The sequence below is a fragment of the Chanos chanos genome, chromosome 16 (genome assembly GCF_902362185.1).
Source record: "Chanos chanos chromosome 16, fChaCha1.1, whole genome shotgun sequence".
NCBI classification, from domain to species: Eukaryota; Metazoa; Chordata; class Actinopteri; order Gonorynchiformes; family Chanidae; genus Chanos; species Chanos chanos.
Genome location: NC_044510.1, coordinates 6,652,817 through 6,673,967, shown reverse-complemented (window position 1 = coordinate 6,673,967; position 21,151 = coordinate 6,652,817). Strand labels below are relative to the sequence as shown.

At 43.0% G+C, this 21,151-nt stretch overlaps 3 protein-coding genes across 3 annotated transcripts; 1 reads left to right on the top strand and 2 right to left on the bottom strand.

Moving 5' to 3' along the window:
- Nucleotides 1-1,885: 1,885 nt before the first annotated feature.
- Nucleotides 1,886-7,497, top strand: moto (minamoto). The gene is made up of 7 exons (XM_030793927.1): nucleotides 1,886-1,948; nucleotides 2,140-2,297; nucleotides 2,449-2,553; nucleotides 2,717-4,484; nucleotides 5,006-5,140; nucleotides 6,600-6,777; nucleotides 7,295-7,497. The coding sequence occupies exons 1-7, from the start codon at nucleotides 1,886-1,888 to the stop codon at nucleotides 7,495-7,497; spliced, it is 2,610 nt and encodes an 869-aa protein (XP_030649787.1).
- Nucleotides 7,498-10,910: 3,413 nt separating this feature from the next.
- Nucleotides 10,911-13,580, bottom strand: ccdc43 (coiled-coil domain containing 43). Its single transcript, XM_030794075.1, has 5 exons — nucleotides 13,407-13,580; nucleotides 12,192-12,285; nucleotides 11,897-12,032; nucleotides 11,608-11,660; nucleotides 10,911-11,099 (listed from the first exon to the last, which is right to left on the bottom strand). Exons 1-5 carry the CDS (start codon nucleotides 13,578-13,580, stop codon nucleotides 10,912-10,914), a joined length of 645 nt encoding a protein of 214 aa, XP_030649935.1. The 3' UTR covers nucleotide 10,911.
- A 5,163-nt stretch (nucleotides 13,581-18,743) lies between these two features.
- On the bottom strand, nucleotides 18,744-20,559 carry LOC115829758 (zona pellucida sperm-binding protein 4-like). The gene is made up of 8 exons (XM_030793926.1): nucleotides 20,235-20,559; nucleotides 19,954-20,141; nucleotides 19,782-19,882; nucleotides 19,549-19,706; nucleotides 19,271-19,463; nucleotides 19,047-19,194; nucleotides 18,901-18,976; nucleotides 18,744-18,826 (listed from the first exon to the last, which is right to left on the bottom strand). The coding sequence occupies exons 1-8, from the start codon at nucleotides 20,557-20,559 to the stop codon at nucleotides 18,744-18,746; spliced, it is 1,272 nt and encodes a 423-aa protein (XP_030649786.1).
- Between the last annotated feature and the right edge of the window lie 592 nt (nucleotides 20,560-21,151).

Sequence of the window (21,151 nt, the reverse complement as noted above, 5' to 3'; positions counted from 1 at the left end):
AATGGAGGAATGATATCAGCTCCGCGTAGAAACACCACCAAAAAGTAGAAATTAGTTTTCACCTTTTAATATACGGCCTTATTAAGTATACCTTTCTCACTCGCAGCTCCAGTTCTTCACCTACACTCTAAAGTAATCTATCTGAAATAAAAACACACATCTATCTATCTATCTATCTATCTGTCTGTCTGTCTGTCTGTCTATCTATCTATCTATCTATCTATCTATCTATCTATCTATCTATCTATCTATCTATCTATCTATCTATCCTTCTGGGGTTTGAAACTCACGTAAATATAATGTCAGTAAACACTGACATCATGTGGAGAAGCCAAGCAATAGCATATGGGCCTTTCCCTCCACACCATAAACTACTGTATTACATTACATTACATTTACATTTATTCATGTCGCGGAAGCTTTTATCCAAAGCGACCTCCAAGACAGGCAGAATGCAAACCAGCCATATGGAAGCATCCAGCCACAATGAGCTGTCTGTTGCATTAGTACCACCGTTAAGTTCAATATTAAGCAGATACAAATACAAGACTGTTGAAAGGAAATGAGTGGATTCCACTAAATCAACAGCCCCATGATATAAATTATCGGCATCGCATATCACAAAGCGTTAAGTACAACTTTTGTGATAAAAGTCACTTTAAACAGTCTCTTGGATAAAAAGAACAAGAAACTAGAATAATTTAGAATGACGCTACAATTTTTTCTCCTAATTGTTTGTGTCGCTGCCCACGCATCAGAGCAAGCAGCCTATAACTGTTGCAAACTGGTCACTTCACACAGGACATGGGGTCAAAGTAATGCAAAAAACATACTTCAGTTGCTATGTGACTTAATTTGGCGAAAACTAGATGGAAAATGATTGGATCTGAGAACTTTTCAACGACCAATCGTGTTTTTCGTAACCTATGGTGCCAAGGTGATGGACAACGCTTCGCGGGTAAGTACGATCTCGCGAAGACGATATTCGAACACAAGTTTCTTTTAACGGGCTAGCTCGAGATAATGAAAGCTGGGTCTTTGCCATTCAGCGTTTGCCATGTTTTTAGTATTTAATTAATGTTATTGCTCATTATACTATAGGTCTCGCCTGAAGAAATCATTTACGTGAAAAGAACTCATTGAGCTATACTGAGGTAGTAATTTATCGTCGGCTTAATTTACCAATGGAGGTGAGTGGCTATTGTAAGCTAACGTAAGCTAACGTTAACCTTGATTGCCTAGCACCTTAATTGCATAGCAAAATTCTAGCGGTGATGTGGCTTCCTCAGTGATTATTAGCCACGTTGTTGGTGAACGATCCTAGCTACGTTTATATATGATCTCCCTAGTATAGCTTTTTTGAATAATACATGATTACAAGTTGCTCTCCAGCAACATTGGCTTATCTTAGCGACTCTGACCTGAGAACAACCATTTTGTTTCGCGAGCCCCTCCGACCATCTTGCGAGTATGCTCAGTCTTGACTCTGATATCATGTTATCCAGTACGGTGTCCATCAGTTTTCCCGATTTGACCCCATATTTCTCAAGGTTTTCTGTAGTATGAAATACAGTGGATAACATTGTTGCCAGCTATGTTTGTTTGTACAGCGTATACAATAACATGTATTTTGATGTGTACACGAATTTTGATTTAAACCTGGAGCCGCGGCTGGGTTGTGCCTCTGCTCTCCGTTCGCTTCTTTTCGTTTTTAAAAATAAGACTGCCGCTCAAGTTAAAGTTGCTTTTATAGAAACAGTGATAGAAATAGTTATAAGCTGTAAGATATTTGCGTTATTTAATATATAACCGTTTTTTTTATCCATCCAAGGTTAATAATGGAGTGAAGAATAAAATCAGTGATTTAGGTATGAGTGGCGGAAGAATGGCCTTTGATGGATTCCAGAGCTCTGAAGCAGATTTATACTTTTCACCTTACAGGCTTCAGGTGAGGAAAAAGCCTTTGGCTATTTCATCTATAGGCAATAAACATATTTACAGGTCTCCTCAAAGTGGGTTCTGTACACCAACTGAAGCAGCATGTACTTCATTACATAAACACACAAAATACATTTAGATTCAGGTCAGTCAATAATTAAGGCTTTTTGTGAATTCTAAAACTACATGATTTCTGTGTAGACTCATTTTAGTGGGGACAGTGGACGGCTGGCCCAGTCTTACAATCCTTTACCGGATTTTCCTGTGAAAGAGGACATGCCACCTCCCTACACTCCATGGGCAACTCAAGATGACTCTTACCAACCAATGGACTATGCTCAAGGCAACCCGAAGAACAGGTTAGCTGAAGCCTTTCTAAATTATGAAATGAAACTGAGCCTCATATTCTTTGTAAAATTCCTGAAGAGCTTCAGAAAAAAAACAAGCCTTTTCATGTCAGTGGGATAGGGTTTCTTAAAGCTGATACACTGCCGATTGTTCCCTTTGTAGGAATGTCTTGGATGGGAATGAGTGTGAAAATGAAGCTGATCTTTATGGACTTGTGTCCAACATCTTGGAAGAAGCTGATCGAATGGAGTCTTACTTCTCAGAAGAGTTAGTAACTTCATTATAACCACATTTTAGAGCCCCTAATTTAAATTAGATTTAGGCCTAATAATAAAGACAAGGCAGGTTTTTTTGCCTAATATTGCTGTGTTATTTTGAGTCAAAGTTTTCAGGTTTAAACAAGTGTGTGACATTGGTATAAAACTCTCAGCAGGGTACCCTCCAGTCTGAAAGGTGTCTGGTCTCCTAAATGTATGAGGGAGGACAGCCTTCAGTTTTTTAACCCAGATGTAAAGATACAGACAAACTCAGACTGTCAGTCCAATCACGTCTCTTCCAGCCAGACGGCGAACAGAGACTCTCGACAGAGAAATGACCTTTACAGACACTTCAATGGTCTTGATACCACCGATACCCACTGGCTCCCGCCCTCCTACACTGGAGAGACAGAAGACTACTGTCAACCCATCCAAGGTCTGCCCAGACCTCCTGGCTTAGACGCACCATCTGGGGTCAACTCTCCCTATCTATCCAAAAACAGATCGGTTAAATCCGAGTACAGCATCACCGCTGGGAAAGACTCTGGCTGCTGTGGTGCAACAAACATACTAGCGGATCACGCGGTAGGGGCCGGAGACTCGTACTTCAGCCCGTACCCTGACTTCATGTCCCGGAGCAGAGCCAAAGAACATAGGAACAGGCCCTCCTCAGGGCCAGATGCCAACAGGTTGGCCAGTACCATGCAGGCACTCTTTACGGGGCAGCAGGAAAGACCTCATAGTCGAGATCCTGTCCAGAACAGGCCTGTATCCTTGATGCATTACGAAGATAAGACAGCCGAACAGAGTAGTTTCCCATCCCCAGGAATGTCAGCGTTCGATGCTCAGACGTCCCAGTTTAAGAAAGAATTTGCCGGAGGCTTCGGAGTGAAGAGAGCAGGAGAAACAGGAATCAAGAGGCTGCCATTGCAGAATGAGAACACCTATAAAGATTTCGCTGGATTTGGTCACCAACAAGAGTTGCCAAAATCCTTCTCGTCTTCCTTCAGCTCCCCGACTCCATACCCAAGCAAGGGAGCCAGTCAAAGAGGACCCAATATACCACAACCTAGTCTCAATCAGTATTTTTCTCATTATGCTCAGGAAAACCACCAACACCAGACCCAAACCAAGTTACCTGCCAAAACAAATGGCAACACCGGACCCCAGGGTTTATCCAAGCTCATGTCCCACTCTGTGGGTGAATTTGTTCCTCTGGTCTCCTACCACCAGATGCCAAGGAGTACAGCTCAGGTCCTACCTGATTTTGGCCAGGATGATGGACCAGGGCACCAGTGTAGGAAGGGTCCCCCAGGACTGGGTCTTGAGGTAATGAATAAGGGGGCTGGGGAAGGGATTGGTTTTGACCTTCATCAAGAGAAAAGCAGACTCCTTACAGCTGCAGCGGCAGCAGGCCTCATGGGAAATCCACACAGCCTTCAAAACTTTGTCGGGAAGCCCGCCAAAACCCCTGCCAGCCTCCCCAGAGAAACAGAAAAGAAACAGGGGCTCCTACAGAACCCATACTTGGATGGCTTTGGGAACACGTACGGCAACCAGACCAGGCATAACTCAGCCGGCGCAGCGATGGTAAAAACCCAGTCACCTCTGTTTCTCCCTTACCTCTACCAGATGGCTGACCCCAGGCAGAATATGTGCCCCCTGTTCCCCTCGCGCACTCAAATACCCTACTGCAGTGGCACCGTGCCCCTCATGGATCTTGGTGATGTCCACCCAGACGGAGACATGGCCTCGTTTAACCCCTATCTGCAAGAGATGATGGGATCAGGCCAAGGCATGGATGGGCCTTTCGCGGGCTTCCTGTCTGCTCTGAGGTCCCCGAAACTGGGCAAGAGTCACGGAAGCCCCACTAGCCAGTTGCATTACTACTTAGAGGACTGCTACGAGCAGTGGAGGATGCTGGAGAAAGAGAGAAAGAGGGTAGGGCTCCAGACTTTTTAAATGAACCTCACACCTCTGAAAACTCGTAGAGAAATGAGTATATGTACTGTGGCCAACATGCCTATAGTTTTCATGTGTCAGAGGAAGATTGTTGACTCGTGTATTTTCAAACGTAGAGGTAAACAAACAAAGAGAGAGCACAGTTTCAAAAGGACACTACTTTTTACTAAATTCTTTGCGGAAAAAAAAATGTACTTAGTGTACCTTTTGCAGCTTTGCTCTCTCTCTCTCTCAACTTATACACTACATGTAAAAGCGCCTATAATTGCATATGTATATGTCAAAGTTTTTAATTAGGTTTTTTAAAACCGCGAATATTAAACGCTCCAGGGCATCCCCTCAAGATACTTGAATGCATCAGTTATGTAAATGAGTGTTATATTTTAAATATTAACTAATGGATGAAGTAAGGTTAGCCGAATGACCTTTTTCTCCACTTTAAAAGTCACACACTTTTCTTTCTTTCTTTCTTTCTTTCCTTTTTTTTTTCTTTCTGACAGGCTGAAGTGATCCTGGCCAAGAACTACCCAGGGAAGCGTATGTCTATGACAAGCACTAACACTTTGCCCAAAATGCCCCCAAACCCCTCCAGAGTGGACCGGGTCATAGTGGACCAACTGAGAGAGCAAGCCAAGGTTAGCAGTCTCACACCCTGTTTCACTGCATGACTCTGTGAAGACCTGAGCCCAGACAAACCTGCCGTTTCGTGACTAATGTGTTCTTTATTTTTCGTTGACGTCTTAATTCTTTTTATGCAATTGGTTCTGTTCCAGCTTCCCCCCCCCCCCCCCCCCCCCCCCCCTTTTTTTTTTTTAACTCTCCTCTACATCTGTTTGTCTTATACTGTGCGGTAAGCATGTTTTGGGTTATTTTGTATTCTGTTACCTTCTGTCGGACCACACTGATTATATGCATCTGTTTGTTTGTGTTGAACATATGGGTTCGCTTTAGTCACATATGTCACATTTTAATTTACATTTAGAGTTTTGAATCTCATGTCCTTGTACAGGAAATTTGTTTCCGCAGCAGGTACAACTCAAATGGTCATAGGATGCATACATAATTTTACGGCAAACCATAACAAATACTCAGAATATGACTAGGACATTAATATTCGTTCCTACGCTGTCACAGTCAGTACAACAGTCACGATCATAAAACAGCCTGTGGAGGAACACATTACATGAACACATGAATACAGAGTCTGAGAGATGGGCGGGTTGAAATGAGAAGATAAGAAAAATGTATGTTTTTTTTAATACGCTGTTTTATTGTATCTGCGCATGGAGATTATGTTCTGTGGCATTGTTTGTAAAGGGTTTTTCTGCTGGTGACAGGTTTGCTTATTTAAATTGTTCAACGGTTCTTTTTTTTTTTGTATAATACATAGTGTTAATTGTATTATACACTCATGGGCCACCTTACGATAGACACCTATTATTTGGGTAAAGTTTGCTGGTGTACAGTTAGAGACTACTGTCCATTTGTTACCAAGCACAGTTTGTGTTAGCCATCCACTAGTCCTTCATAAACACGGTCAACAGCGGTCCTGTGGTAAGAAACTGACCGTTAGTGAACGGGGTAGAGCAGTGGTTGTCAACTCCAGTCCTGGGGGGCCTCTGTCCTGCACATCTTTGTTTTAATTCTTCATTGTCACAGTTAATTGAGCTAATCAAGGGCTTGATGATTAATTGGTCAGTGGAATCAGGTTTGTCAGTCCTGAGCTCAGGAGAGTTAAAACAAAGACGTTCAGGACAGTGGCCCCCCTGAACTGGAGTTCAGAACCACTGAGGTAGAGGGTGTCTGACAAATTGTGCATGGCCACAGATGGACTACAGTATGTAATTGTACATCTATACATTGTGCCTCATAAGGTAGGAACATCACATAATGTGACCAGTGCGTATAGTTCCAAGGTCAGTGTTTCCAGCAGAGTGTAATACCTTAATTTTAGTATAGATGACATTTTGCTCTCTTGTAGAGGACAGTATTGTTACATTCTGTACTGTGAAGGAATTGATATTGTTCACACGTAGGACTGATTGGTTTCTTGCGTGAGACGGTGCTTTATGGGAAATGGCGCTGTGTTTGTAGGTGGTGAGCTTGTTGGGGAAGATGGAACGCTTGCGGAGCTTGCCTCTTCACGCCAACATCTGCACGGCTTTAGACAAACACCTGGAAGCCATCTACATCACCCAGGCACGCCGCAAAGACGAATTCATCACCTGCAACAGACAGAGACAGGGACCAGCATACTACAGGGAAGACAGAGGTACACACACACACGCACGCACGCACACACATGCGCGCGCACACTCATACAGTCACCTGGATATTGCGAAATAGTGGTTTGGTGTTCAGACTGTAGTAAAAGCCTGTTCGACAAACTTGTCACGAGTAAGTGGTTGATTTGGCCTGTAAGCCGTTGTTAATTGCTGATATGTTATGCTTTAAAAAAAACACCCAAGTGAATCTCATGTCTATGCCGAGATAACCATGGTAAGTACCAAAATATGATCGTATGACATTTTCCTTGTTTGAGTAGGACAGTGTAGGAATATTCTGTCCAGTCTTCAGTTATAAGCAGTACCAGCTGAGAATGGCAGATGCAAAAAATATCTTGTTTGCATGTTCCAAACGACATGCATCCATAGAACATTTCTATCAAAATGTTTTTGCTGTAACTTTTTTTTTTTAAAACAAACCAACCCACCTCCTCTCTCCTTCCCTCTCTCTCTCTCTCTCTCTCGCTCTCTCTTACCTGGAGTCTGTGTTTTTACCTCCCACAGACATCCTGCTGCTGGCGTCCGCGCTGAAAGACCTGAGCAGCAGCACCAGAAAATCTCGCACTGCGCTGTGGTGTGGCCTGCAGATGACCCTGCCTAGAACTGACACGCATCCAGATGAGGGAGGAGAGCGGCACACATGCGCTCCTGTGGGACAAGGCAGGTCTGGCCAAGCCAGTCCAGAAAGAGCCCTCCCTGCATTCTGATTACCTCCTCCAGCTCTGTGTGTGTGTGTGCGTGTGCGTACAGCACGCATTGTCATAAGTGTCAGAGCAGAGAAGCCAATAAGAGACAGTGTGATTGACCGTTCAGTGGATTGCATGTTGTTAATTTTCGTTATTTAATGTGAAAAAAAAAACCCAGTAGGCTCAGTTTTGGGCAGTTCAGGCTGAATCTCAGTTATCTAGTCGTATTTATCATATTAAAAAAAAAAAAAAAGCTAATCAACATCTTTGATCAGAAATTCGCTTTACCCAAACCAGACATTATGCCATTTCTGTTTTTGAGTCCACCTCCATCAATACCTACTTTCAACTGCTTGATACAGAGAGAGACAGAGACAGAAAGAGAGAGAGAGAGAGAGAGAGAGATGGAGCGATGTGGTGGGAAAAGAAGAGACTTGTTTGAAATATGTACAGGTCAGTGTGAAAGACTGAGTGAAAGAGCGAGAGAGAGCATGAGAGAGAAAGTCAAATGAAAAGGGAGATTTATAGAGAAAAGAGGTTTTATGTGGTTGGTGATCACTGTTAGTGCAGTAGGAGTAAGGTCTGATAATGAGGTTTGAAGGATAATGTTGCCCTCATGACTTCACATTTTACTGAAAAACATTATTAATAGTTGGTCCTGGGCAAAGGGAATTACTTAATACATGTTAAAAATGAAAAAAAAGAGGAATTTATTTATCTTGAAATAATTTAATTGCAATCATAACTAGTCTCCTGAGACTGAGAAACGGGAATCTTGAAAAAGAAAAAAAAAGAAACACTGTTCTGTACTGTTATTTAAAGACACTATTTATAACCACTCAGTCTTCTTTTTTTCCCCCATTGTTTATTTCTTTGAACATTATTTTAATTGCAGTGACATTTAAGTTGGTCAGTATTTTCTTTGATTAACATTTTTTTGTTAAATTACTTTTGAAAGGTCCACTTCTTGATTCAAAAGAAAAATCATAATTGTAGCCATTGTGTCTACCTTTTCCTCTCAATATGTGTCCATGTAATAATCTGTGATGTTTCTCCTTTAATTAAGATCGTTGTTTCTAATTTGTGATTTCACTAATCACTTAATCGACTCAATTCAGTGTAAGAGGTAAGACTACCCTTCCTGTGAAGAGCTAGGGAAACTAAAGTCACATCCATGGACTGACTGACAAAATGAAGTGAATCACTCTAATTCCAGGCTTGTTGATATACGTGATGATTACCTTTTAATATTTTTGTTTCATAACTAATTCTCTGTTTCTGTTACAAAAAAACAACAAACAAACAAATAAAAAAAATTTTCATTGTTATTAGTTGTCAATGAACTAATAAACATCAATAAAGACAAATAAAGCCTGACTGGTGCTTAAAAAAGGTTTTATTTTTTTTAATAAGAATTTGAAAAGATGTTACAAATGAATCCATCGTCAGCCACGGTGCAGACCTGTTTGGGGGGGGGGGGGATACGTTATCGAAAGTTAAACAGTCCAATTCCAATCAGAAGCCCATGTTCTAAGTCTTGCAACAACTGATGTAATTCATCTCCACATAACTTCACAGCAAAGTGCCGTTTATTTCATCATTGCAACGGTAATTCAGAGGTCGTTTGCCTGTAGTTAAGTCTGGGAGTTAAACAAGGTCTATGACAGAGGAGCGTCATCATCCAGCAGAGCTTTGTAGATATGCATTTGCCTGTACTGCATATCTATGGAGAACGGGAAGGCATTTCACAAGATATTGGCACAAACGTGTAGCAGCTTCAAAGAGAAAACGGAGACAGCAACAATACCCTTTTACACGGCATGACACATCGTTTGTTCACGGTAGTCCGTCTGTTTTCAAAAAGTTGCGGCGGAGACAAGATCTTAGAGCACTACCAACAGTAGGTCAGAAAATAACCCGACGAAACGGGTCCTCAATACACCTAAACCCAAATCATGGGAACCTGCTTGGACAGTACACATTTATTCAAACCTTGCACTTACTCACTTTATCCAAACAAATTAAGGTTTGTGATATAGCTGATAAACTTGTGACAGCTCGTTACTGGGCCAGAACGAAAGTTGTGCTGTTCGGCGCGCTGTGTAACTGGGGAACACTTAGGGCTGTACTGTAAACATTGTGTGTGTGTGTGTGTGTGTGTATGCAGATGTGGTCTCATCTACAAGCAGATAATAAGTTTTCTTTGGGTTTGTCTGGCTGCGTGTTTTCAACCGGAGTCCAGATATTGCTACATAAACAAGCTACCTGCAGCATTTCTGAGTACTTTGAACAAGCCGCATGTGCGGCAACAGCAACGCGCAGAAGACAAGCACGGAGTCTGCTTCGAGACGTAAGGTTAGCACGGTTTGTGAGCGGATGCAGTTTTGCACTGTTGAGTTTGGAATCTAGATGTAGTATTTGGTGTGAAAAACACCTTACTGGCGAATAATAACATCTTTATTCCCCCGAGGTTGCCTGCAGCTACGGTGTAGGAGCCCATTCTCAAAATTTAGGGCGTTGTGTCCCAGCCACAAACTGCTATCTGCACTCACGCATTCACCAATTAGTTAAATGTTAAACATACGTTATTTTCAAGAATAAACAGATGCGTTTTGGCACACAAACAAGAGCTGCAACTTCACAATGACACAGAGTTCTGACAACTTTTGACAACTATTGTCCAGATAACGTTTCAAACGATGGAATTCTTTCCAGTGTTTCCTTATCTCTTCCTCAGGTGCCTGAAGGTATTAGTTCAAGTCCAGCACTAGCAAAAGGAATTCTACTACACATGGACATGCGAACTGGTAGATGGATTCTGTTGTGACCGTCTTGTGAAAGAACAAGTATTTGCACTACCTTGCAGAGAAAATAAAGTAGAAAAACCAACACAGCCGATCAAGACTCATGGATGATGATTTGCTGATGTCTTGATTCAGAGGTATGCGTCATTTAGAAGTTGCAGCTACAACAAGTTTGCATGTCATACAATGTTAATAAACTCTAAATATGACTGACGTGACATACATAGCAAGAGAAATTTGTCACTGAGCCACTAACTGGTGGCTGACACCGATATGTGTGCAGTTTGCCTCAATCACTTTGTTACTCACCTTGCCTCAATGGTTAAAAAAAATACAACAACAATCATGCAAAGAAACTGATTTGCTAGAGTATAAGAAAGAAGGAAATGGAAGAAAAAAGACTCTGGACCGTGTACTGGCTTAAAGAAGAAGAATTTCCCACACATAACTGCATAGAGGAACCCGAAGAGCGTTTGAAAACTCGAGAGTTTGAATCTCAAGTCAAGATAGGGCCAGATGAGGGGTTGTGTTAACCACCATCTTGTTTCACAGAAAAACAATCAATCTGCATTGTCCTTGATGCTTTTCAGCCACGGTTTGGTTTTTGTTTGTTTTTGGGGTTTTTTTTTCTTTATCTTTTGCGTTCTCCTTTCTGTGTACGTTTCTTCTCTTTCTCTTTCCGTTCTTGCTTGGCAAGTTTGTCTTTCTCGCGTTGTAGCTTGTCCTGTTCTTTCTTCTTCTGCGCGTCCTCTTTAGCCTGGTCGCGTTGCTGCTTGCGTCTGCTTAGCACATCTTCCACGTTTGTGTTCTTGAACAGAGCTGAAGATGGCAGTGAAGGTGAAAGTTATCATTTCCAGACTTTGGTAACCATTTCAGATGCCCATACATTTGCTTTGAGTAAAAAGCCAAATTAATAAATGTAACGTAATGTTAATGTAATGCATGTCAAAGTCAACAAAAGCTAAGGATAGATCATTCTGAAAACACAGTGGTCACTCCGCCTACTTTCAAACCAAAATATTTACCTTCCTGAACGCTTTCTAACTGAGACATTTTTGCAAAGTAAAACGGATTGAGCATTTTGAAATTCTTATGTACAGTATACTGCTGTGTGTATTAGAGAAGGTGGGTTATATTGACTGATAAGGACAAGGCAGGTTTTAGACTAATGTTTGTGTGTAATTTTGAGTCAAAGTGTTTAGGTTTAATACCTTGATACATAAGGACAAGGCAGGTTTTTAAATTCTTGTATACGTTACGCTGTTGTGTGTGTGTTAGAGACATTAGGTTATAAGAAGCAGAGCTGTAATGCTGTTTGGAAGGATACATTTGTCACTGGGTATTCCCACTGCTCCTGTCTGGTCTTCCTCCTCTCCTTCAGTGTGAGCGTTAAGGAACATGATGATGAGAGGAAAAACCCGAGACACTCAGGACCTGAGAGAAACACGGCGCTGTGTGGCTATTTGGCCACTCCCTAAATAAGTCCCAGAGGTACTTAGACATTTAAAACTCGCCATAACACAAACGCAGTAGTTCTGTTTTTTTTTGTGTGTGATGCACCTATGCATCCATTCCACAATGCTACAAAAAAACACAAATGAGTTAGGCAAGGATATTCCTCCTCGTCTGTGACGTTGGCATACTGAGCGAGCAGGGCCTCCTTTCTCTTCTGCGCCTCCTGAGACACCTCCCTCTGTTTGACGATGATCTGAGCCTGCTTCTCTATCAGACTGGCAATCGCCTGGACCTCAGCTACAGAACGAGGAGAAAAAAAGAAGAAAAAAAACAAAAAAAACAGAGGGGGGGATTTTCACTCAGTTATCTGTCTGTGTCTTGTGACATCTGTTAAAAGGGTTATGAAATGTGCCTATGTTTTTCTTTTACTTTCTTTTTTCTTTCTCTTTGACTTACAGTCGGGCTGGTTATTGGAGGCAGCAGATCGGGCTGAACATTCACTCCATTGTGTGATGATCTGCTGGCAGACTTCCTCTAAAGTATCTTCCTCCTTAATAAAATTAAAAAAAAAAAATACAAACAGGCTTCATTCATATCTGAGTAATAAATTACTCCGCTGGCCAGGGAGAAGTTATGTTTGAAAAAAAAAAAAAAGAGTTTCCAAATAAAGCTTAATGTGTTTCAGATGAGAAATTTAGTTACACAAAGCAGAAGTTCTCAGAACCATAACATTTTAACACAAAACATTCCAGCCTGTTTCAATGTATGCATATAATACATATATAGCTGTACAGGTAATATGGTTTTTACAATGTAAAGTTTCAGTGTTCCACTCAGCTTACATAAGTGATAGCACTCATTTATTAATGAATATTTGAGTCATTTCTGTCCAGCCTCCTTAATGATTCTATATATTATGTGTTAATCACTTTATTTATTGAACTGCGCTTTCATATCTAAACATATTATGTGTCAGTGCTATTCTACTTTGGATATACATTAATTAAAAGCAATTTTCGGAGAGGCCTACACCATAACTGAGTGAATACAAACACTAAACTCTCCATTTCTTGTGTTAGACGTAAGCAGTTGAGGCGACGTAAATTTGGAACTCTTCATACGTTGTCTACAGAGAGTTAGACCGGGTCAGCATCTTCTGAATGCATTGATAGTACTACAGCCAAGGCATTTGCGGAGAGTAACGTGGCTAAGAATAGTTTGGAGGCCTCTTTGAACGCCGTAGGCTACATCTTAAACTTCCTCCAAATATGGTCGACAAATCATTGGCAGAGACGCTGTACTCAAACATGACCTCTGTCGTAGTCACGTTACGCTGACAAAGATTTTATATTACGTATAGAGTACTACTTTGGCAAATAAAGAATCGGTTGTACTATGCTCTGATCAGAGCCTGTGGTATCACGTTAACTGGATTGTACAGTAGTACGAACAATACTTCCATTTATTAGCTTTGTGAAGATTAATGTATTAACTTAAACGAAACTCAAATGTACGGAGAATTATTAGGGCCAGGATTAACCTTGTCGATATAATTTTATTCGACAGTTACTTAAGACAAGCTAAATATTCCCATGCGTGCTCTTCAGATACGGCAATATATCCAGCAAACGATTCAGCAGTCATCGTCAAGACATGCCGGTATGTACAGACCAGAAATGCGGACAAAATGCCTTGAAGAGCATCTCTTTTCTCTTCGTCGCTCTCCTCTTCCTGAAGAACTCCGAGTATGTATGCTCCATACACTTCTCGGTCAACTTCAAGGGAGTCTAAACGATCATTAAGCCAGTTTTCAAACTCCCCGGCGACTTTCTCGGGCGCAGCCATCTTGGCCGTTCGGGGTCCTGTAAAACCAAGTGGTAACCTGCGCGAAACGCCTGTCTCCAAAATTCCTAAGCGTATCACGGAGAATAATGAGATAACTTTTGAGGTGACTTGTTATATGTCGTCGTCGGAGAGGGAGTCTTTTTCTGTATGTGGTAAAGAAGTAGTTACTAATGACAGAGAAAGATAAATGGTATGCTAGTTACGATAGGGAAAAAAGAAAAAAAATAACGACACTAAAGAAGGCGGGGCTGTCTAGAACACACACCGATTTAGATCAGACAGACAGCGTGTGTGCTCCACCTCCCTCACCCACGGTTTTGAAGTATGCCTACGAATGAGTCAGTATATATGGTTAGGATTGGAACGTACATTATTTCTTGAGTTCATGAGACCGAAGTACACAGTCCTGACAACACAACTTTGCACCACTGAAGGGAGGGGGGGCAGGGTTGGAGAGGAGATCAGGCAGTCAACCCTTGCCGCCCACTACAGGGGTGGATTATGCGCAAACCCTTTTCAAGGTTCACAAGACATAAAGGCTTATCATTTTCACCATAACACCAACTGAGAATATGATTGACACTTCACACTAGCATTACTAGTTAACCCTCAAGCACATAGGACCATTGGGGAGGACAAAATAGATTGAAAACAGACAAGTCATGAATTCTGATTTAGGGAGTCGTTTTATTTTGTAGTTTAACACTGTGATTGAATAGATTTTCCCAGACCATGACAGGACCCAGGATTTGTCCCACTGGACAACTGGGAAAAGGGCAGAAGGGATCAGACATAACTCCTTCAATAGCAGTTATGGAAAAATTGAGGTCAAGCAAAAGGTTTTTATGGCTTTTAAAAATTCTCAAAGGCGGATCAGCCTACACATTTAAAGCTATCTATCAGATTTTGTGTCACTAGATTTAGAGGAACCGAACTAAAAATGGAGATTAAATGGTGTAAGAGGGACACACTGCAAAAGCACTTGCCGCTGCCCAAATGCCCTTTTAGCAAAGACAAACACAGGTCATGAGACCCATAAACCAAATATTTCAAGCTTTATATGTATATCTATGTAAATATGTGCAGAATATACACACAAATAGTCATCTTGTAAGTAAAAGGCCACCAGCAGTCTTTTTACAGAGACTCAAAAAGCTGAACAAGGGACCTAAGGCTGGCACTGTCGCCAGTCCGACTGTTGGGAGTTGTCCTACCCTAACACGTGTGTCCACATTAGACTGAGAATGCCATGAACAGAATTCTCATTTGTAAACAAGCAAGTGTTGCTTTGTGGTATGCAATTTCCCTCAGAATGCACACTGAGTACAAGCAGGCGTTAATATTGAAGAGATAACAGCTCAGCTCTCAGGAAACTTTTATTCAAACAGCGTTCAAGAAGTCTATGAGAGGCTGTTGTTCTTCTATGCAAGCTTCTAAGACCACGGCCCTGCTGGAACTACCATGGGCTACCAAAGACCATTTCCAGTGGCATTTCCGTGGAACATACAAGCGAGGAAGATAAAAGACAAGAAGTAAGGACTGTCTGTACAATTGATATAGCTACTCATTTCATTTGCACCCCAGTAAATGGGTAACACAAAGCTTTATTACAGTGGATGACCACATAGAATTAGAATTAGAATGAGCAAAAAGGAATTAAAATCAACGAACGGGAGTCTCAGCTGCAAAAAAGCTAGCTGCGATGCACCTACTTCAGAAGAAGTGGGGAGTCAGGATTCACAAACGTAGACATGTCTATGATGAAATGTTTGTAGTGGGTTGGGAACTGGAAGCCAGAGGATCCATGGTACTTAGGTAACAGTCGTCCTGGCGTGGACACCTGTCCGTATTACAAAGCCTAAAAACTTAATTTCACAGCCAGTAAGGGTGATAATGTTTTACTCAACAACCTCAACAAGTGTCACCTGTAGCACACTGCCTGGAGATTAAATTTAAAGAAAAGAAAAAAGAGATTAAATAAATAAAAGAAATCAGTGCCTGTAGCAGCATGGTCTCCAAAGGTCAAAGACAGAGGCTGGAGGTGCAGGGCCTAAAGAAAGAAGTCCTTTTTCATTTCTACCTGCATCATATCACCCACACACTGAATGGTAGTGGTCAACTGAAATGGCACCTCCGACCGCCCTTGTTGTACTGGGGGTTTTGGTAAGTTCCAAGACAACTTCTTGACGGGACCCAGCATCACTTACTCGGACTGAATATTAACCAGATCCTGCTCAGGTTTCTGCACAAGTTTAAGTTTAAGAGTTTATTTGTCATATGTAGGTTGACACGGGGTCAATGGTACAATGAAATGTGTGAGAAGAGAGAAACAGGTCAACTCAGCAATAAGAGCACAAGGAGTAGAAGAGCAAAACAGGGGATTAAGAGTAGGGGAATAAGGAGTATACTGAGAAAGAAAATATAAAAGAGAGGAGAAAATATAAAAGAGAGTTATAAATATATAAAAGGAGTTAACTATAAAAATATAAAAGAAAAATATAAAAAGAGAGGTATGCGTAATGAACAATAAGGTACACGGAGGGTGCGCAATAAATATAACAGAATATGGAACAGAATATGAAATATACACTATATACATGTAAAGGAGGCTTAGATCTAAAGTTTAAAGTGGCGAGTGTGAACAGCGGTATTGCACATGGGGGATGTACAGCTTTATGTACCAGTGTAAGTGTCAGTGCAGTATCATGTAAACATTGTGAATCATAGTAACCTGTGAAGGTAGACAGTGCAGTGCAAGTTAGTAGTGCAACAATGCACTTGAGCAGTGAACAGTGCAACAAAGTAGGTAGTCCAGACTCCAGTCGGGGGGGGGGGGGGGGGGTTTAGTTGTGGGAGTTAAGAAGCCTGATGGCCTGGTGGTAAAAACTGTCCTTAAGTCTGGTGGTGCGTGCAGCCATGCTCCTGTATCGTCTGCCAGACGGTAACAAGGAGAACAGTCTGCATGCTGGGTGACTGCGGTCCTTAATGATCCTGTGGGCCTTCCGCAGACACCGCTGGTGGAAGATGTCCTGAATGGCAGGGAGTCTGCTGCCAGTCACGTGCTGTGCCGCATCCACCACCCTCTGTAGTGATTTGCGGCTGTGGGCGGAGCAGTTCCCGTACCAGACCGTGATGCAGCCCGTCAGCAAGCTCTCGATGGTGCACCTGTAGAAGTTGGTGAGGATGCTGGCGTTCATGTCAAACTTCCTCAGTCTTCTCAAGAAATAGAGCCGCTGGCGAGCCTTCTTGACCATGGTGTCTGTATGTAGCGACCAGGAGAGGTCCTCGGTGATGTGTACACCGAGGAATTTGAAGCTGCTGGCCCTCTCAACTTCAGCGTCACCAATGTGGATGGGGAGGTGCCCACCCCTCTGCTGTCTCCTGAAGTCTACTATCATCTCTTTGGTTTTACTGACGTTGAGAGAGAGGTTGTTGTCTTGGCACCAGATGGTTAGTGCCCTCACTTCCTCTCTGTAAGCCGTCTCATCGTTGTCTGTGATGAGGCCCAGAATGGTCATGTCGTCAGCAAACTTGATAACATTTGAACTGTGCTTGGCAGTACAGGGAGTACAGTAGGGGGCTGAGCACACAGCCCTGTGGTGCGCCTGTGTTGAGGATCAGTGATGATGAGGTGTGGCTGCCAATTCTCACCACCTGGGGCCTGCCCGTCAGGAAGTCTAATATCCAGCTGCAGATGGAGGGTGCTAGACCAAGTTCAGCGAGCTTTGAAACGAGTTTTGAGGGGATGATGGTGTTGAATGCCGAGCTGTAATCGATGAAGAGCATTCTCACATAAGTATTCCCCTTGTCCAGGTGGGTGAGCGTGGTGTGTAACGCCATGGCGTCCTCTGTGGCCCTGTTTGGTCTGTATGCAAACTGAAGAGGGTCCAAGGTGTCAGGAAGGGAGGAGCAGATGTGGGTTTTAACCAGTCGCTCGAAGCACTTCATGATGACTGATGTCAGTGCAACAGGGCGGTAGTCATTTAGGCAGGAGGCCATCGGTTTCTTCTTGGGGAAGTGTCTGATGAGGTAGGGTTTGGCTCCTGAGAAGGCTTTGTGTAATCAAGTGTTTGAGAAGCTTTACTGGTTTCTGATGCCAAAACCCCTAGGATTCTTAGTTGACTTCTCAAGGATCTTCCCCAAAGTTGCTGGGTCTCACTCAAGCCACAGACAAGAATAAACAGACACCAAAAGGGTCGGCTACACTGTTAAGCACCTTGGGAATATAATCCAAGGCACTGTTACTGCCAAGGTTTCACCTTGTCATGTTGTACCAGAGTAAGGCTGGCTCGGCCTCTGAGACGAGTTCAATTCTGGGCACATGAAGCTAAAAAAAAAAAAAAAGATTGGTTACCCAACAGACGAAAAACTGCAAACAGTGTGAACTAAAGCCGAGTTGTTTTAAAAACTGTCAAGCAGCTACAAATGGATAGACCTGTGCTCCCCACAGAACTGTAGACTTGCATGAACAGTTGAAGGATGCCAGTACTTAAGACAGGTGCTGACTTCTGGTATAGGACGTTAGAAAATATAGAACTTGTAAAAAGCATTGCACAATTCGAGTGCATGGACATTTTAGAACCATCCATTTCAGATCAGTGGAAACCAAACCTTAAGAGCTCATTTCCTTACAAAAAGGGAAATACATAAAATCAGCCAAGTGGTTGAAAGGTCCAAGAAGCCTGAAATATTGGCCTTCAGGTGCTTTAGTGGTGTAACAGGCAGCAGTTGGTCAACTTTTGCCCAGTATTGCAAGTCTTGCTCAAGTCCACAGAAAAGTAATTCTCAAAGCATATTGATTGTGGTTTCAGGCCAGTTACTTTTGCTATGGTGTCTGATCTCCTGGGACAAAGTGCATGCAACTTGATCCAGCATATGAAATGTACAATGTGGCACAAAGCCTCACCCTCATGAGCAAACTGCTAGTTGCACCCCATTTTAACACATGTAGAGCACACAGCACTAACCCCTAGAATAGTGAAATGGGGGGGCCCCCCCCCCCCAACAAAACTAATTAACGGGCTAGCCAGAGCAGCAGTGAAGTTCAAGCACAACTACATGAACTTCCAAATACAGCCCACTAGAATAGTCAAGAGACAAGACATGTGTAGTTTAACAAATCTTTATTTCAGACAGTCAAGACACCTGCACTGAAATGGGAGTTCAGAGCCCTGCAATAATTCTTAATTCCTTACTGGACACCAAGGTCTCTTGGGCAGCACCTTTTACTGCATCAGCATGCCTCTCTGTAACAAGAGAAGATGGTAGATAAGCAGCATCAGGGAACAACTTCCTCTACAACGCTGGAGTTGCTACTCACTCTGCCTGCCGCAGTGCGCCTCACAGGACTGGTCGGCCGATGGAGAACACACAGCTGTATTACAGTGGATGAACACCTAGGAAGAGGGGAGCCATACATTAGCTGTAGTGGTGTTGGAGGACTGTATGAAGGAACAGATCAAGTACCTGCTCCTGCAAAGGAACCAGGGACTCAGGATCCACAAAGGTAAACATCTTTAGGACAAAGCGCTTGTAGTGGCTTGGGAATTGAAGCCCGGAGGACCCATCCACTGGGATCAGATTAGTCAGGTAACGGTCATCCCGGTACGGACACCTGCAGGGACAACCAGAATCAGACTAGACAGTGCAGAAGACCTGTACAAGCAGGAGGATGCCAGCTTGGCGGTTACCCATCCACAAGAAGGTCCCAACGAGGTACGCTTTCAGAGCTGGGGGTAGATGTCGCCCAACAGTCACCCAAGGTCAGGACAAGATTGGGATCGGTCCTCTCCAAAACACGCACTTCCGCATACACTGGTTCCCGTAGGACCTTTGTGACTGGGTAGTCAGCGTCACTGTAGTACGAGGTATATGCTGCGTCGCCTGTGGAAATTTGGGAGGGGTCGGCACGTCATTTGTGCCAAGAACAGGCTTGCAAGACTGTAGTGACAGGTCTAATGAGGCTCACCTTCCACGCATCCCTTCGCGAAGCATTCACCATTTGCCAGCCTCAGTTCCACTCGTAGGGGGCCAGGGGCAGCCACTGGAGGTGGTGGAGGAACGGTGTTGACCTCAATAACCAGGGCCTCAACCGCAGTACCAGAATACCTGCACTGGAAGAGAAGCCTAGACACAAAAGGCAACCATTAGCCAAGACCCTGCAGAATAAGAAGAAAGTCACCCTGTGCATGAAACACATACTCGAAATGGCTGTCCCTGGTGATGGAGCCGAGGGGGCCGACCCCCACTTCGTAGGAAGAGGACATGATGTTCTCATAGACGATGTAGTCGTCACCTTCCTCCTGCAAAAGGAAATTTGCTTTGTACCATGAGGGCTTCCATGTAAGCTCAGTTAGAAGAACAAGATACCAACCATCATGGTGGTCCCACACGCTGTGACGGGGAACTGGAATATGGCAAAGGCTGCAGTGGTGCCAACAGGACTGCAGGGGGCATCACTTCCACCCAACAGGCTGATGGAATCCAAACTGAGCTCAGGTAATGTGGCATCCCTGGCTACCACCACCACAAACTGACCATCCCTGGTACACTGCACGGTCACTGGTTGCAAAAATAATGGTTTAAAGAAACACCCCACATGGTTACGATGGTACGGGTCAAAGACATTACCCAAAACACATACTAGTGTCTTACCTGCCTTCCCATAATAGCATTGCCGGCCATCAAAACAGCAGTTTATAGACTCACACTCAGCAGCAGTAATGTCAGGTTCACCACAATGCACCTTATCAAAGTCATCCACATCACACCTCTGGAACGGTTCAGCCTTGGGTGGCAGTGGCTGCTTTGGCTTGTATCTCTGTGGGGCAGATTGCTGTTGGAACTGCTGCTGCTGCGACATCTGGGAAGCTGGAGTTTGTGGTTTCTCTGCTCCTGACCACCAAGGCACTGCATTGCAGACTGCACTAAAGCAGACACAAATGGCTACAACGCCAATGGAATGCCACACTCTTGCCATAGTTCCACAATTGCTTGTGATAGTAGATGCCTACTCCTGTGGTCACTTTTAAAGCTCTTTAATTGGCTCTAATTGTAGGCCACCCCCCTCCTCCATGTTCTCCAATCAGTGTTAATAAGTTCCCAACCCTCAACAATCAAAATGGTTAAATGAGAGACTCTTATTGGTCCTCTAGATGACTGAGTGTCATGACCTCTAATGATCCATCTTGTAGAACAACTAAATTTGGTTGCTATGTAATGAGTGTGAGTATTTTGAAACTGCTTGTTAATAATTTATTTTAGAACTTACTTCAGATGATATTTTGCTAAATGAGACGTTCAAAAGGACTAATCCTTAAGTCATTTAGTGCAAAGAAAGAAGGGGAAAATAGACCACAACAGTATGCTCAACTATGTCAGTTTAACCAGTGTGTGTTCCACCAGATTGAACTTGTTCAGTAAAATTCAACAATGTACTGAAAAGTTATTTATTTTAAGACTGCTGTCCTAAAAGTTGAATATTCAATAGTTTGTACCTCACCACCGCAAGATTGTACATCATAGGTTCTCCATATGAAATATTTTCTGAAATCTTCTCACTTTTACACTCC